This window comes from Kockiozyma suomiensis, assembly GCF_038497685.1.
Source record: "Kockiozyma suomiensis strain NRRL Y-17356 unplaced genomic scaffold V2V93scaffold_1, whole genome shotgun sequence".
Classification (NCBI taxonomy): domain Eukaryota; kingdom Fungi; phylum Ascomycota; class Lipomycetes; order Lipomycetales; family Lipomycetaceae; genus Kockiozyma; species Kockiozyma suomiensis.
Window position 1 is genome coordinate 793,063 of NW_027117664.1, and position 17,428 is coordinate 810,490.

At 43.9% G+C, this 17,428-nt stretch overlaps 7 protein-coding genes across 7 annotated transcripts; 5 read left to right on the forward strand and 2 right to left on the reverse strand.

Moving 5' to 3' along the window:
- The first annotated feature begins 23 nt into the window (after positions 1-23).
- On the forward strand, positions 24-4,387 carry V2V93DRAFT_362651 (Retinoic acid induced 16-like protein-domain-containing protein). Its single transcript, XM_066908392.1, has 4 exons — positions 24-380; positions 431-1,366; positions 1,418-1,614; positions 1,674-4,387. Exons 1-4 carry the CDS (start codon positions 282-284, stop codon positions 4,261-4,263), a joined length of 3,822 nt encoding a protein of 1,273 aa, XP_066768594.1. The 5' UTR covers positions 24-281; the 3' UTR covers positions 4,264-4,387.
- A 409-nt stretch (positions 4,388-4,796) lies between these two features.
- V2V93DRAFT_362652 (LETM1-like protein-domain-containing protein) lies at positions 4,797-6,812 on the forward strand. Its single transcript, XM_066908393.1, has one exon. It carries the CDS (start codon positions 4,884-4,886, stop codon positions 6,498-6,500), a length of 1,617 nt encoding a protein of 538 aa, XP_066768595.1. The 5' UTR covers positions 4,797-4,883; the 3' UTR covers positions 6,501-6,812.
- A 78-nt stretch (positions 6,813-6,890) lies between these two features.
- On the forward strand, positions 6,891-8,572 carry V2V93DRAFT_362653 (uncharacterized protein). Its single transcript, XM_066908394.1, has one exon. It carries the CDS (start codon positions 7,084-7,086, stop codon positions 8,305-8,307), a length of 1,224 nt encoding a protein of 407 aa, XP_066768596.1. The 5' UTR covers positions 6,891-7,083; the 3' UTR covers positions 8,308-8,572.
- V2V93DRAFT_320093 (Alpha/Beta hydrolase protein) lies at positions 8,565-10,376 on the reverse strand (the record flags this gene model as incomplete). The annotated part of the gene is made up of 3 exons (XM_066907299.1): positions 8,565-9,772; positions 9,831-10,104; positions 10,161-10,376. 3 exons carry the CDS (start codon positions 10,374-10,376, stop codon positions 8,565-8,567), a joined length of 1,698 nt encoding a protein of 565 aa, XP_066768597.1.
- A 1,754-nt stretch (positions 10,377-12,130) lies between these two features.
- Positions 12,131-13,096, forward strand: V2V93DRAFT_362658 (acyl-CoA N-acyltransferase). The gene has a single exon (XM_066908395.1). It carries the CDS (start codon positions 12,338-12,340, stop codon positions 12,902-12,904), a length of 567 nt encoding a protein of 188 aa, XP_066768598.1. The 5' UTR covers positions 12,131-12,337; the 3' UTR covers positions 12,905-13,096.
- On the reverse strand, positions 12,899-14,284 carry V2V93DRAFT_362660 (proliferating cell nuclear antigen, N-terminal domain-containing protein). The gene is made up of 3 exons (XM_066908396.1): positions 14,174-14,284; positions 13,851-13,899; positions 12,899-13,789 (listed from the first exon to the last, which is right to left on the reverse strand). The coding sequence occupies exons 2-3, from the start codon at positions 13,890-13,892 to the stop codon at positions 13,061-13,063; spliced, it is 771 nt and encodes a 256-aa protein (XP_066768599.1). The 5' UTR covers positions 13,893-13,899; positions 14,174-14,284; the 3' UTR covers positions 12,899-13,060.
- A 1,174-nt stretch (positions 14,285-15,458) lies between these two features.
- Positions 15,459-17,236, forward strand: V2V93DRAFT_356283 (uncharacterized protein; the record flags this gene model as incomplete). Its single annotated transcript, XM_066908009.1, has 2 exons — positions 15,459-15,654; positions 15,723-17,236. The coding sequence occupies 2 exons, from the start codon at positions 15,459-15,461 to the stop codon at positions 17,234-17,236; spliced, it is 1,710 nt and encodes a 569-aa protein (XP_066768600.1).
- Between the last annotated feature and the right edge of the window lie 192 nt (positions 17,237-17,428).

A 17,428-nucleotide genomic window follows, 5' to 3' on the forward strand; every position in this document is an offset into this window, starting at 1 on the left:
AGCTTATTAAATTACAAGGGCGCGTAGGACCGAATTCGTAAAACGTCCCCAGTCCCAGTTTATTTCGACTCTATTTACCTAATAAATTTTTGATTTGATTCAATTATAGGCTGGTCTGATTTGAATAGCTCTAGATATTTATTTATGTTACTTTTATAATCGAGTCTATGACTTTTTGAAAGATTAGTGAGAAATCATACATTCTATCACCAGTGCGATAGCATTCTTCAAGGGACAGCCTTCTGCACCCCGAGGAGGGGAGCGGTAAGAGGTGCTTGAGCATGTCATCGCTTTGGAATATATGGAAGAGGCCTCAATCGAAAGAGGAAGCAGAAAGGGCCCCAATAGCCGAAATTGAGAAAGCTTGGATTAAGTTAACGGTATCGCGTGTCAACCTTGTGCGCATATACCAGTACTAACAACGAAATAGTGCGACGAGCAATTACTCAGAGAAGGTGGCGGACCTAAAGCACAAGCAAAAGTTGCACAACATATCAATAATATTGCCGAGATCATTAACGCGGAAGACCGCAGCGGAAATAGACGACTGTGTCTTCAATTTGCCCTTGATCATGGAGTATTCACTAAGATCGCCGAAATCACTAAACTATGTGGTCCGTCAATCATACAGGAATCTGCGGCTGCATTTTCAGTGTTGATTAAAAGCGGAGAAGAAGATTTGATGAGTAATGATCAAGCGATTCTTAGCATCAATATTTTCTTGCGAGAACTGGACAGGGCGCGAGGCGACAGAGAATTAGAGGAAGAGTTCGCGCAGATGCTTTTTTCGGTTGCTTCTCGTTTACGGGCAGAACCTCAAAGCATCATAAAATGGATTGATATATCTGAATTACAGGATCTGAAGTCATTATCAGGCAAAACAGAATCTATAGCAACGCAAAGTGCGATCAGTCGTCGAGAGTCTACGTATCTTTCCGCGGTAAACGAATCTAGAAATAATTTGGATGACGAAGATCTTCCAGAGCTCATTTACGAATTGCCGAATGATAGTAAGGAGGACGTTAGTTCTACAGGCGATGGACCATCATCGGATGGTTTATTACACGGCAGTCATACTCTCCAGAGTCATGAGAAAGACCCCCTAGAAATTCCGAAGACAAAAAAACAGAGCTTGTCTTCTGGGGAGGTTACGTCGACTCAAGCCCATCCCAAAAAAACCACACCTCCTGAGGTGACAGTGGGACAATCGCAAAGTCATGCAGAAAATTTCATTGATACAAATGTTGGCAGCGATAACTCATCCTCTCGACAAACTGGTTTTGAGGACTCAATAGAACGGAACATTGATGAAGCAGCGGTGGCCATAGATGGTCTTATTACTGATTTACAAACCGATCAGCGGAAGGTACGCCAAAAGTGATTACTTAGATTGTTTATAGTTTTAACAGAGATTTAGAGAGATTTTCCTTTGTTCTATTTCTTACTTAATTTCATATACCATGAGGGTAGCTCAGGTGAATTTTCTCGCACGGGACTTCTTTTTATTGTTGAGTCCGCGCTTCCAGACTCTCCGATAGAGAAATGGATTCTTGATAGTGATTTTGGAACTTTGATGGCCTCAGGACTAGGAGCTCTGTATAGCCAACTTAGTCGGTAAGCTTACAATTTTGATACGCGACTTTTTTGCCGTCAGCTAATTTTTGATGAGACAGACACATGATGAAGGCTTTTCATTCACTATCCGAACCAAAAATCGTAACAATGGCCAAAGAGTCAGAACGCAAATTTGCCCCTGTTGCTATTGGTGATTCTGCTCCGGGGCAAGAAGATTTGGAAGAACTTGAGAGTAATCAAATCCATCTTCAAATGTTCGTATCTTATCTAGAGTTCTGGCAGGATACCTTAAGTCATTGCAAGTCTGAGAAGATCAGATCAGTTCTTTTGGAAAAGTTTGATTCGCTTTTTTTACAGCAGCTATTAATTCCTTTTCTGGCTGAGAGTGCCGATATGAATAGTGGCGATCTAATGATTGCTGTTATGACTTATCTACGTACAATTTTTGATACACTACAAGAGGCCGATATAATCAATTTGATTCTTTCAGCTTTGATGACCAATAGTGAGCGAAATCAGTCTAAAAACTCGAAGCCTGGCCTTGATGCCGAGGAGGATGAAATTTATCCGCGTCGTCAGACCAAAGCAACATTCAATATGGCAGATTTGATAATTGAGAGTCTTGAATCCCAGTCACAACAAACTGTAGGAGCTGCCTTGCGATTGGTGTCGACACTTATTAGAAAGCATTATCCGTACGTGCTCGATACTATTTTTAACGTTAACAAGATTTCAGACTCATTTATACCGTCTGTCACGCCTTTCAATGTTTACTCCAAAGAAATGGCATTTTTCATGGGCCTTATACCCGAGGAGGAAGTTGAAGAAATTCAAAGCCAAAGCTATGAAAGATATTTGCAAGAGAGTAGACAGCTACTCGAGTCCCATTCTTGGTTTCCAGAGAACTTATCATCTTCAGTGTCGATGAATGGGACAGACCGCAGTAAACTTTTGTTGCATTCGATAAATAGTGATGGGCAGACCTGGAAATGCCTCCTTCGTTTGCTATCCCAATTTTTTGCGAACAGTGTAGAGATCAATTTGATCCTTACTAGAGTTTTTATTGAACTGGCGAGTTGTGGGTGGGCTTCACTTCGAGGATGGATGCTGGTCGAACTAAGCGATGTCATTGTCTCTCATGCACGGCCATCCAAAAATTGTTTGGGAAATGAAGCCGCAGTAGCCGATTTGATGTATAGCAACAAAGGAGATGATGCGGTCCTTCAATCTATGGTTGGATACGCGTCAGATATGTCATATTCCTCCTCAGACGATGATTACGATGAATATTGGGGTACAGATCCTGATGATAGATATGAATCGACCTCATTTAAAGCATTGTCACCTACCATGGAGGTTTTGTTGATGCTGTCAAAGAAAATGGAAGAGTATCGATCTAAAATACCAGGATTTGATGATCATCTAGCTGAGCGCCGCGAAATGCTTCAAGAGGATGAAGATCCTTTGCCAGATATGGCTGCTGTTCCTTTTTCGAGTCCATCATTCACACCAGTGGACTCAATCTGTGATATGGATCGTGATTTTAGCACTTTCACACTTTCACCGATTGACACTCAAAGAAGAGCAGAAGAGCTTCTTTTATCATCCTCGTCTCTCCCTTCTTCTCCGATTCCGCCTGATCGTTCAATGTTATCGAGCCCTGCGTCAGGAAGCTTTCGATCAGGCGTTCTGTCGAGAGCTGGAGCTTATCAGCAGCAACAACGGAAGCCGTCACTACCGGCGACTTTCTTTTCTTCACCTTTGCATCGATCGACCCGAGCCGTGAGTATGCAACATCGCCGCGCAGAATCTGTCGCCAGTGAGTTTTATGAGGAGCCACCCGAGACATCATCGCATCATATGGGCGGCAATGTTCGAACTCATCGCAGAGTGCGAAGTAGTGCGTTGTCTATTCGAACAACATACGGTGTTGGCAGCAATTTCACGCCAACGATTGACACTGATATAGCAGCGGCCACAAGTGCGAGCGCGGCATCTGTAACTCCGACAAGGCCTCCGAAATTGCAAAGGTCTGGATCGCAGGATTCTTTAAAGGCGTTTGAGTCTTTAATGTCGTCACCAATGGAGCGATCAGTATCTGGATCTGGCGTTGTGGGTGGGTCCGGACCTAATCCCAACGCTCTTTCTCTTTCGGCTGGTTCGCAATCGTCGTTCACGACTCCACGAGTGCTACCTGTTACATCGTCACCTATTTTGCAACGAACTCGAAGCGAGAATGAAAATGCGCTATCAAAAGAGATGAGTCCAGTGCAGCTGAGCGAGGAAATTCGAGATACGTTCAATAATGTCTCCGACTCCGATTCCGAAAATATAGACAACATTGCAGAAGACGAAATCGTCGAACCCGAAGAAGAGTCTACAGAGCTACGACGTGGACCGTCTCCTAATAAACAAACAAACCAGACGCCCCGAATGAAATCTGGCATCGAAATGGATGATATCGTCACTGATACCGGATATGTTCCCGCTGTGATTCAGGTCATGGGCCCAGAAACAGGCAAAAGTCGCTATGTAAGCGTTGCCCATTTACTGGGAAATGTGATAGTGTATCAAGAATTTGTGAAAGAACTTACAGCTTTGATTCAAGTACGCAGTACACTTATTGACCAAGTCGACTATGGATGGCAGAGGAGGGTAAGATCTAAAGCTAGGAGAGCGCGTCGGTAGAAAATAAGCTGGGTTTTACGTATCTTACGACGATTTATGTTTGATGAGGTATTGGATATCAGCATAGTACAGTTCGATAATTCTTGAGAAATTGGTACTAGCAAATACAAAACGCTATAAACTATTAAGATATTCACACATTGCTAATGCGTACCAAAGCTGTGGCATTTATATCAGGTTAGGGTAAACATGGGCTTAGGGCTTCTACTTGCGGATGACCGACTTCCGACGACTGTGTAAGCATAGACAGGCAGAGCGATAGCAGATTGCTTCAAATCGCACTTAAAAAGCAATATCTTTTCAATGTCTATGGAATACAAGTGTAAATGAAGCTGTGGCTAATTCCGGATGAAAAGAAGCGTTTCGTGATACCAGGACCTCGACGACTGCTTTTGGAAAATGATCGAGCTGTCGTTGCCGTTTAAGCTTCGACTGCGCAGTTGTGGTCGACAGTTAAGGCTTTAACTGCAAATACACAAAATTCGCTACTCCGATTGCTGCGAAAGTTATTTTTCCTCTGATATTCTGTCGCACGCCATTGTCATCCATCAACAAACGCAGGTATCTCTTATTTCACATCTTTTGTGTCTTGACGAGACCCTCTTACCAGGAATTCTACCATGTCCGTCGCTGTGCGTCGTGCAGCTGCGTCCAGCTCCCTAGTAGGACGCTATAGCACCAGAGTCATCAGGGCATCGCCCTCGTCGATGCTGATGCTGTTGCGGGCCTACTCTACTGAGACAACACCTCACTCGACCTCATCCACCCCTCCCATCGATGTGCTATCTTCAATGCGCAAGCAGACGTCCCAGCGTCCAGCTGTCCATCCACAGCCGCCATCTGCTCCTAGTTCCGCGGTAGCCGGTAAGAAGACAGAGGTCGACATTGAGTTTGAAGAGGTAGACGCTGCCAAATACAAAGCCGAAAAGAGCGCCGACAAGGCTAGCAAGAATATTTTGGACGAGGCCAATGAGGTAGACACTACTTCGACTATTGCGGTGACTGGAGCCACCGCTGCTGCTACCACGAAATCAGTTTCCGCGGAGAAGCCCAAGACCAGCTTGTGGCAGAAGATAAAGGATGGTGTGCGTCACACATGGGATAGTACCAAGCTACTCGGTGTTGAGATCAAAATTTCTTCCAAGCTTGCTTTGAAGATGGCTGCCGGATACGAACTTACTCGTCGCGAGAGCCGACAACTTGAGCGAACCACGCAAGATCTTATTCGTCTGGTTCCTTTTTCGGTCTTTTTGATTGTGCCATTTGCAGAATTATTACTTCCGATTGCTTTGAAACTCTTCCCTGGCCTTCTTCCTTCGACCTTCGAGGCTCCCTCGGTCAAAGAGAAGCGCGTTAAGAGCCTTCGGAACACTCGTAAGGAGGTCTCCAAGTTTTTGCGTAGCACAGTCAAGGAGTCAGGTCTTGCTCTTCCTCACGCATCAAGCAATGCTCAACGAGAGCTTTTTGCTGATTTCTTTAAGAAGATCCGAACCTCAGGCGAGTCTCCTTCACGCGAAGAGCTTCTTAAGGTCTGCAGACTGTTCAAAGATGATATTGTTCTAGACAACTTGTCTCGTCCTCAGCTGGTGGCTATGTCGCGATACATGAATCTTCAGACTTTTGGTACCGACATGGTGTTGCGATACCAAATTCGTCGCCGGATGCGTCAAACCAAGCGAGACGATCGCGCAATCGACTACGAAGGCATTGATTCACTGTCGGTTCCCGAACTCCAGGGAGCTTGTCAAGTCCGAGGAATCAAATCACATGGTGTCTCTCCTGCCAGACTACGTCAGGATCTTCAGACATGGCTGGATCTCAGACTGCGTCAGAATGTTCCCAGTACACTATTGGTTCTCTCTGCTGCGTATACTTATGGATCTGCGGAGTCTATTGATTCGCACTATGATGCGCTGCTATCAACCCTAAGCTCTATTCCTGATCAACTTTACCATGAAGCTGAGCTTGAGGTTAACCATGCCGAAGGTACAGCGACGAATAAGCAGCGTCTTGAGGTCTTGAAGGAGCAGGAAGAACTAATCAAGGGCGAGAACGAGCAGGTCACTCTTTCAGGAACCGTCGTGAAAGACGATGAGTCCATAGATGAGAATGAGAATCTGCCTGAGCTGGCTGCTATCGCTGAAGATGAAGCGGTTCTTGTCGAGCCTATCGAGAAGGCGCCAGTTGCGTTTGAGGAAAAGACACCGGAGCCAGCTGAGCAAAAATCAAAAAATTAGATTGTATGGTAAGCATATGGAAGTTTTAAGGTCACAAAATCATGGAGTAAGAAAAAAAAGTAGTTTCAAGTAATTGGAGTTTATCTGTGTTATAGCTGTGTTGTGACTGTCAACTAAGACGGTTCGGTGTCGCACTCTTTCTTACTGACGGCGAATTTTCATATATATATACATGCGTGTTATGTTTTTAAGTAGACATCCAGCTTTCGTTATCATAATTGGTTGTCTATAATTGTCTATAAAATTTTGTGAATATTGGATAAATATTATGTCAAATCAAGCTAAACAAATTAAGCGTAATAAATTTTGGGGTACTTCGATTTTGTTGCATTGAACTGAAACCTTAAAACGGATTAGGTATGTCGGTCTGAAATGACAATGTAGATATTTGTTGTACAAATTTGGATTGCTAATTAACTAATCGGACGCGTTAGAATCTTATACCCCCAGTAAAGCCTACTATTGATATAGGCCAGCTTCGATTTTATATCATCCTTGGAGAGAATGCTATTATTGATCGAGAGCGACTTATAACCCGCCTGTTCTAAATCTGGATATGAATTTTTGAAAGCAGAAACCTCAAATGGATCCGATTAGCCATTTTCCTGTGGAATTATTTCGCAAAGTGTTATTGAATATCAGTTATCCAGAAATTACACGTATGCGGGAAATCTCCAAAGCATGGCGGACAGAAATTGATTATTACTTGGAAAGCGATATCAAGAACGCTTATGCTGTACTGGATTTTCGACAGTATAAACAGAGGATTTCTGTGGCCAAAGTACTTCGATTGCTTATTTTATCTCGGGGTTACATTAGACGAATCGAATTTCCTGCTTGTGAATATAAAGATTCTTCAGAAGCTCATAGTATTAGAGTTATTCTTGAGAATTTGTATATGTTCAACGTAATCGGCTACAGGCAGATACTGGACGATTTATATGACAACAAAGGCGAAAGATATTGTTTTCAGCAAATTCATGCGACTTTTATCAGGAGCTTGCGAGAATTATGTGTTCCTGATCCTGGCTATCGAATGCTTCTATTACCATTTTTAAATCATTCTATCTCGCCCCTGACTGTTCTTAAAACTTGCGGATATGATTTTAACTCAAGTTTGATAGACGTTGATTTCTGGACTCATAATTCGCTTAACCGATCGATACGACAAAAAAGTTTTTACTGTCAGTTCTCTAATTTAGTTGACTTGACGCTATCATTGGCCGAGTTCAACGAATTTGTTTCCAATCTGTGCGGTTCGAATGAACTGCATATACCCAATCTTGAGTCATTGACGTTTTCTAGTTGCTATACCTCTTTTTCAAGTACAAATGAGCCCGAACTCAGTAAATCGCAAAACTGTTATATGCCAAGGTTAAAGACCATGAAGCTATCATATACACCGCAGTATGAGAGCCAGAGCCTTACTTTTTCTGTTCCAATGAAATCACTTTTCCACATGATGAACCTTAGTCCGGCACTGACACACTTCGAGTGCCAAAACATAAAATTTGTTGGATCATCGTCTGAGTCAACCGTCAGTCCAGCCACTGCATTTAACGACGAAAATCCATTTACTGTCTCGCTACTATCGACAATAGTTTCTTACGGACAACCGCCAGCGTTTGATGTAACTTCTGGTTACATTAAATATTTTGGATTTAAGGAACTGTGTATTGCTCTGGAGAAGATTAAAGAAGTCGAAATGCGCAATTGTATGATCGAGAACTGCAAATTTCATCGTCACTCTTCAGTGGTTAGCCGAGCATCATCATATCGATTGCGCATGTTGAATTTAGTGCATTAGCTGTTGTGCAAAGCCTCTAGATTTATATTAATTAACAGATAAATTTGCTTGGCTTCTATAATATCGCTAGAGGAGTGCAATCTCAGACTATCAGTACTCGTTTGCGAAATCTCTTTGAAGTTTTTCCAAAATTAGAAATAAATAGCTGACTCAAAGTATTTTATCGACATAAAGACAAAACAGAATATTTAGAACATATTAAAAAGAGGGATAAATTTAAACAGCATTATCAACTAATACATCATATCGAAACTTGATCACCAAGATTGACCAGCGTACGCTCCAGTCTGCCAAAATGCGCAGCGGTCTGCAGGCGAATCTGGGTCGCTACTGAGAGTAGAAAAGCCAAGAAGATTTATATTCAAGACCTTCATATTTCCTGTCGTTGAGCCGGCTTGCTGAAATTTGATTGTCGCAGGCAGACCTCCTGATTGACGATAAGTGTTTGGATCGCCACAAATAGCAAAAGATGTTAAATACGATTGAACCGCGGTTGCGAGGTTTTCACCGGAAGGAAGGTCAATGCCGAAATGGTCGTTGAGAAGACCATCAAGAAGATCTGTGCCCCAGAAAGTGAAAAGAATATCCTCGCCGTGGATTCCTGGAGCTACATCAAACTGATAGATATATGTATTAGGATAGTTTGCAGCAATGTAGCGCACATTGCATCCAATTATCCATTCGCCAATAAGCCCAGATACACGTTCGAATGTAGAGGGATAACGACTGAGTAATCCTGGCGCAGGATACAGGGAACCAATCATCGCCAAAGTGGAAGATGTAGCATTTGGAAAATTCTTCTTAATTAGATTATCGGCCTGGCTGTTGGTGATAATAGCCGGATCCGTGAACAGATAACCTTCGTTCGAGTTGTGGCTGACAATAATATGCACGCCAGAATTAACGTTTCCATCTTTCAGACGCCTGGTAGGTATATCAGGAACATAGTCATCATCGCGAGCAGGACCGAACTGGAAAGTGCCATATGGAGCCAACTTGATCATGTCAGCCGATGCGGCAATCACGGCATCTGAGCTTAGTCCCCGCAAGCATTCAATACCGCCTTCGGTACATCCGGCGTAGTTTCTGAATCCGACATACTGTGTTTCCAAATGACCATAGTCATACTGCGGCAAGTAAGCCGGACTCTGCAAGATCGCACGGTGGAAAAGTGCAGGATAGGGGGATACCAAATGATGAATAATAGATGCAGCGCCTGCAGACTCGCCCATCACTGTCACCGTGTTGGGATCGCCGCCAAACAAGCCTATATAATCTTGAATCCACTGCAGAGCAGCTCGCTGGTCCCAGAGGCCTGCGTTTCCGACGGCATCCTTGTTGACGGTAGGTCCTGACAACCAGCCCAAAGCTCCAAGGCGATAGTTGGCAGCAACATAAATAAATTCATTATTCGCGGATTTTAAAAGCGGATAGGCGCTATACGGAAAATCCTTTGCTCCAAAAACTATACAAATAGTGTGAGAATAGGTTAATCACCAAGCGGAAAATAAGATAGCACACACCAAAGCCCCCACCAAAGATCCAGTTAAGAATTGGAAGAGGATCTGTAGACTCTCCTCTGACAATCTTTCCAGGAACAGCAACATCAAGAAACAGACAATCCTCGGATTGCGGAATTAAAAGCGAAATAAATGGATTTGCAATAGAAAATTCAGGAGGAAGGTGCTGCGGGCACTGGTTACCAACAGCGCCGTCGTTCACGGCGGTCTCGTTGACAGGTGGCTGCGGTTTTTTCAATCGGTTCTCACCCACAGGAGGAGCAGCAAACCGGATATTCTGAAATAAAGACTTCAGTATAAAATATAAACTCAACAAGAATAGCAGAAAAGTACCTTCCACTGGTAAAAATCCTGACCGGTATTGTAATAGTTAGCCTGTACTTTTGCGTAGCCAAGGTCAACTATAGGCAAAGTCCCCTCTATAAATTCGAATGCCGACCGCTTGAGGATCTGACTGCGGGGGGCAGTTTGAGCTTTGACGTATTCAGTATATGCAGCCGAGACAAATGCAAGGCACAACGATGAGAGAATAAAGCACGAGAACAGCATGCTAAGAAGTGAATACGAGACTGAGTCAGTACATGTCAGTTGTATGAAGCATATAAATCAGGTCCTAGGGAAGGATATTTATTAATCAGAAACAGAGACAGAGATCTTATAATGTACTAAGTGTCACAGGATTATCATATGCATTATGTTTTGGAACTCGGCAAGCAGCGGGGTTCGGTTTTCCGTGCTTTGGCAATGTCGGCCCTTGGCTTTACCTGCAATTTTAGTCTGTACAGAAAACAGAATACTATTTAAGCCATTGGTTTCCTAAATCGAGCGGGTTTATGATATTTTCTAGCGCGAGCTTTCTAAGTAATAGGGTCCGTTGTAGATGGGGATCGAGAGTACTACGCCATCTTCAACGCTGCCCCTCATTCTTCATCAGCTGCTCGCGCAACTAATTTATCAAAACAGTCACATATAATATATTTGAATAAACGAAATCGTCACCACAATCGCTATCCGGGCCTCCCCGATCGCGATAAAAGGATCTCCTCGCACGATCTCAGGACCGAAGCGCTGGTTGATTTCGCATTGACTAAAGATATACTTGCGATCGGCTGCCACCGCAGTTTCTCCACCAGAATAAAATTGGTGGATTCTTAAACTCTATCCTTCCGCCTGCACTCTCTTAGTAATTCAGGTTTGCTACAAACTGCGTACGTAATACCACATAAACTATTAATGCTTGCTAAGGCAATAAATATATTTGCAATCTGGCATCGTGCAAACGTGAATTTTAAGCACAGGATTGTATCTTAGCGGGCCGGCCCCCAACTGTTCCATCCCGCCGAAAAACAGAAAGAACGCTACATTAGATAATACTAAACTATACAACACGCGTATAATCGATCGAGCTCTTCTTGTACTGAAATATCGTGGCAAGCAGCTAAATACACACCCTAGAATTGATATTGCTCCAAAGCATGAACCGAAACATGCATATATTAGAACATAATCGAGACTAGATACATATTATCAGTTGCCTTCATGCTAATTCGTTTCTGTATTAATCTCGAAATGAGTGTCGATCCACAGACTGCACAGAATAATCCAAAGCAATGCCATATATAGTAATCAAAGTACTTCTCACAAGCTTGACTTTGCTGTACCATCAAAAATCATTCCACGCGTTCTATAGAACCGTCCGGAGCTGTGAGAGAGAGTCTGGATCTATCCATCATTCTCTAATCGTTATTGCCTTTTCTCAGCAACTCCGCAGCTTAATTTTCCAGAATTCACCTATGTACACAAATGCAGCAAACAACCATACGATTTTACCGTTGGGAATATTCAGCGCAGACGCAATATAGAGCAGAGCCCTGTAAGTGGTACTTGGTTCTAGAATTTCCACATTCAACGATTAGCAAGTCCTGCTTGCTGCATACGAGCAAGAAGCAGCTTCACATCCTGCTCTACCAACGCGACTTTTTCCTCAACCTCATCTTTGTCAAGCGCAGCACCGTTATTAGCAGGGAGAGGTTGCAGAGTTGCTCCAACAACACCGGCGGCATTGCGCGCTATACCATTAACGATCGAGGCCGGAAGAGGGCTAGTCGTACGAGCCATAGATGTAGACGACGTATGCGGAGTCAAAGGCTTGGCTTTGGACTCGAGAATTGCTGAAAGTGATAGGGCTTCTCGGGCCTTTCCAACAAATTCGTCGTCATCAACGTCGTCGGTTGTGCTCGTATTATCTGGCGGTGGCTGCGCTATCGCCGTAGACGAAGACGCAAAAATAGATGATAGGTCAGAAATGAATTCAGCTGCTGTTATTGATGGCGATGACATTATTGATTGCTTTCCACAAGTTTACAATCGATTCCTTGTAAGTGATCGAAAAGTTAGGAATGCTATTTCACAAAATCCTGGAATGTGCATGCGGCTGAGCTGGCTTCAGCTTGAACTTCTTAGTCGACAAAACTGTTCTGATACATCCTGACACTATTTTCACAATTGCAATGTCAATAATATATCGACAGTATGAGCCACCAGAACGTCAAGATACAGCTCAAAATGTTGAAGAAAGAGATCTAACGGAAATCCGAAAACTGATTGCGCAAGATCTCTCGGAGCCTTATGGAATATACGTCTATCGATATTTTATATACCAGTGGCCGAATCTATGTTTCCTTGCGCTGGAGGAAGAGAATGTCATAGGAGTTATAGTGTGTAAACTTGATCCACACAGGGGTGTCAAACTACGAGGATATATAGCCATGCTTGCCGTCGCGACACGACATCGCGGCAAAGGTATAGCGCGCAAACTAGTATCGCTCGCAATTAGCAATATGGCAGAGTATAAGGCCGACGAAGTTGTACTAGAAACTGAGGTTGACAACGAAGCTGCGATCAAACTGTATGAAGGCATGGGGTTTTTGAGGAGTAAGCGGATGCATCGATATTACATGAATGCTAGTGATGCTTTCAGGCTCATATTGCCAATATCGCAAGAGAGCACTTTGCGGTATTGTGTATTAGCCAACAGTGGTTCAGAGCAGACGAACGATGAGCAAATTTACGGCTAATATTACTTGAAAAAAATTGCAAGTTGTGAAATGTATATGACACTATAGGAACAAAGTAAAGTACACTCAAGAATAATCGACAAACAAAGAAAGAGCAAAAAACACCCAAATATCCCATCTTCTCGCCACCCCGGATTTGATTAAGATTTGATTTCCTTACTCGTCAAGCTTGGGTGCAAGATAGAATCTCAGGTGCCCGCTTGCAAGAGGGTACTCGACCAAGATCGGGTTCTCATCAGCAAGCTTAAGAGAGACAGAAGGCGACAGTCCGGTGGCCTTGCAAAAGTTAAGCAGGTACTTTGTAGACAAAGTCAAGCTAACAGGCTCGGAAAGCTCAATCTTGGTAGCCGCCTCTGGGTGGTCGGCGGAGGCAGAGGGCTTCAAGGTAACACTTCCGTTGCCAATGTCACCTTCGCAAGAGAATTTGACTCCTGCCTTTGTGCACTCGATGGTGATACTTTCTGAGATAGCAGACATGTCTCTGCAGATTCTCTGGAACTCAGCAGATGGTAAGGTAATTGTAGCAGCGTACTCGGTCTCTGGGATTCCAAGGTGCTCCTGGTCAATATCCATAAGCTTGAGAGCATACTCAGACATGCGATCCTGCTGAGTATTCTCAAACCGGACAGTAAGCGAGTCCGGATTTTCCTGTGCCTCAAGAGTAAGCATGTCCTCGTTGTTACCGCAGCGCAGAATCTTTGTCAGTGAAGTCAGGTTAAGGCCGAGGGCGATGTTACGGTCGCAGCGATACTCGGAGAAGCCATCAGCATTGAGAAGAAGAGAAACAAGAGAGACATGGGAAGTGTCCATGGCTTGCAAAGCGATGCCAGAGTCTGAGCAGTCAAAATTGCAGTCCTGCACGAGTTCCTTGACGGCATCGACAATCTATCAAGAATTAGTATCATATTCAAAATTTTAGAGGCTCCACACAGATTTATTCAAATACCTTCTTGAAAAGAGAAGCCTGCTCGAGTTTACCTTCCAACATGGCGAATCTGTAATTATGGTTAGTCACTATACTTGCAGATGCATTGAAATGACCGGTTTTCGGACGAAAAACACGTTGATTAGATGTAGCCTTCAGATACTATCTAGCGATATTCTTTACGGAAAATTAAATCATATTCAGATCATTTTATCAAGTAAATCCAGTAAAGTTTCGTCATAAGGCAACAATCTGAGTACAACCAAAAGACGCGTCAAGGCACAGGCAAAGCTGTGTCGACATGCTCGAGGCATGTGAGCTGACAAGAGAAGGGAATGACTTACTAGATTGAATTGGTAGAAGTAAAGAACTAAATGTAGTAGTATAGTGATATGAAACGCGTATGTCAAGCTGTAAACTAGACGATGTGGGCTGATAAAGAGCAGAATAATAGAAGCGAGGAGAAGGCAATGAAGAAAGAAGGGGTTTCGCGCTTTTGCAGTAATTACCCTGCTCATTTATCACGCGCTTTTGACGCGTTCGGTGCACCATAAATTACCGCATTTGTGTAATTAGAACGCGTGACATAATTAAGGCGTTGGTGTCGATGAGCGCGTCGCAAAGAAATCTACACATCTTACGCGGTACTAGCCAGATTGGTCAAAAGCGCAGTGACTTATATTGCTGACGCACACGAGGAAAAAGTAAGTCTGTAGTTGATAATCAGAGATATCATTATCAACCATCGCGAAAGATTATAGAATGGCTTGGTCTGGTATGTTGAGTCGCGAACCCAGCCTCCTCGGTAGACTCGTCTCGTCTCATCTCTCTTTACGTTCAGCGACCGGCCCACTTTCTGCAGAGACGTTGACAAAGCCATCATGAGAATTTGATTTGGCTTTGATACTGTTAAAAAAACGTTCTATGTCCTGCTAAGAGCTCTGAAAGCTCTCCCTTTCAATAAATATATTCCAACCAGTGTCAGATATTGGCCTGATAATTGCGTGAATTGAGCAATTAATATTCGTCCCAACGGCGTCTCTCTCGAATTATGTACCATATAATACAGTCAGCCTTGCCAATTGACCTCGGATACAAACTATATGCTGAGCCACTGTATGCAGCTGCTATCCAAAAACAGAAGAGAAGTCTTCATTTGCAGTAAATTTGCATTTACAAATCGCGACTACGTCATTAATACAAATACTGATCGCTAATCAAACGCATCACTGCTTAAAATTTATTGATCTGACATAATTCAATGCGCGTAATCTGCGATATTTCAGATTCAGCGCAGGCAACAATGACGATTGTGGGCTGGAGGAGGCTGGCTGAGGAAGATATCTGTGGCGCATTGCCCACGCCACATCCCAGCCACTCTACCCCTGAAATAACTACACTAACCTATTATTGATAGGAGCTAAACCATATAAAGTAATATACAAGCCGCAGAAGACCCTGAGCCGCGTTCTCGTCTCCCAATAAACCGTCTCTTACCAGCCTCCTCGCGTCGAAATTTGGTGTCACCAGACCGCCCCTGCTGATACATATAAGATGCCGTCCGACCGCTCATCATCTTGATTCAGAATTGTTCTGTCTTCTATTTTTTTGTCTTCAATTTCTGCGAAAATGGTTCGTCTGCTCAAGCGATCCACTGGCGCTCTCGCTCTCGCCCTGTTCTACTCTGCATCTACCATTCTCGCTGCTCCGGCAAGTGGATCTTCTTCCTATCCTGTCGTCAATATCGATGGTGGAGAATCAACTGAAGGTGCTACCACTGTGACCCAGATTGTATCTGGTGACTCAAATACTCTGACGGAAACTGGTAAGTAACTACAATCTCTATTATTCAAATTTATATGCATTAGCGCTGACTCTTTCTCTCTACTTTAGCCACAGCTGCCTGCAGTCAGGATACGGTTACCGTCACAATTAGCAATCAGCCTACAGTAACTAAGACTGTGGTCGCTTCCGATGCCGTCACAAATTTCGTTACGCTGACTGTTACCGCTGAAAGCACGGCGTTCACTACTGTCTACTCAACCATTACAACTGGAGGAAACACAGATACGGCACTTACAGTAAGCAGTGCTCCCAGCGCTCCGATTTATGTGACCATTACTCAGACTGCCACCGTTACTCCAACCGATGCTTTTACCGTCCAAAATACTAAAACCGCGATTGTCAAGGTTTACGAGACTTCGACTGTATATGAGACGTCCACAGACTATCAAACTTCGACTGTCACTGCCAGTGGCACAGCTGGAGCTGACCCTACTTATGTCACTGTAACTGAGACCGCAACAGTTACTCCCACTGATATTGTGACTGCTATTAACTCGGCGACATCTGTTATCCCAGTCTATGAGACCAGCACCGTCTATCAGACCATCACCAACTACGAGACGGCAACTGTGTCAATCGTTTCCGGCTCTGCAAGCGCCGGTTCTGCCTTATCCACATCTGCGACCCCCGTCACTTATGTGACAGTCACCCAGTTCACAACCGTGGCGCCCACCGATACAGTGACAGTCACTCATGAGAAGGGCTCAACTATTTACCGGGATCCCACGACAACAGTTTACAACACCGCTACTGCCACAGCTTATGTCACGAAGCATGTCTCTGGCTCAAGCAGCTCAGCAGCTGCCGCGTCTAGTACCGATGAACCAACCTATGTTACAGTTACCAAAGTCTCAACTTTGGAACCTACTGCAACTGTCACTCTTGTTAACACTGAATACTCTACAATTCAGGTTAGCGAGTCAGGAACCGCTTACACAACTGCTACCGCCAGCTCTACACTGACGATTTCAGTCTCCGAATCAAGCCCTGCAGCAGCTATCAGCAGTGACGAGCTTACCACGTACATCACTGTTACCGGTTATACAACTGTAGCACCAACCAGCACAGTCGAATCTACCGAGACTCAGAAGTCTACTGCTTTCTTTTCCGAGACCTCTACTACTTCGAAAACGGCAACGACGTCGGCGTTCACAACAGAAGCTTCTTCGGCACCTAATTCGTCTGCAGTGTCTCCCACAGACAGTGAGAGTTACACCACACAGACTATCACCGAGAACGGTAAGACTTATACAGTTATCGTTGGTGGAACTACCACCACTACCGCTTACAAGACTATGTACTCAACCGCCATCACGACTTCTACCGTCACCAACCTTTCTACCACCTACACAACGCAAGTGACTACACCTATGGCGGTAGTAACTTCGACTTCGACGATAACCCCTGCTCAAACAATCACCATCACCGATAATTCCTCTTCATCCACAACGTCGGCACCGTCTTCTGCCAAATCGTCGCAGAGCTATCCTACTTTTACGCCGCACTGGAGCAATTCCACCATGACCACTAGAACCAGATCCGCAGTGACAAGCTTATACTGATCGAGAATTTGAACTCTTGATTGTATTTGCCTTTCCATAGCGTGAGTTCATTTCGTTTTATAGAGAATTGGGTTTGTTTCATGTGTAATTATAGTGACTCTCGGCGTTCATTTTATTTTATTCTCGGTCATTTTGTTAAAAATCCGCGATTTTGCAGCCTCTGCAAATTACTTAGATAATTTGCGTACCCTT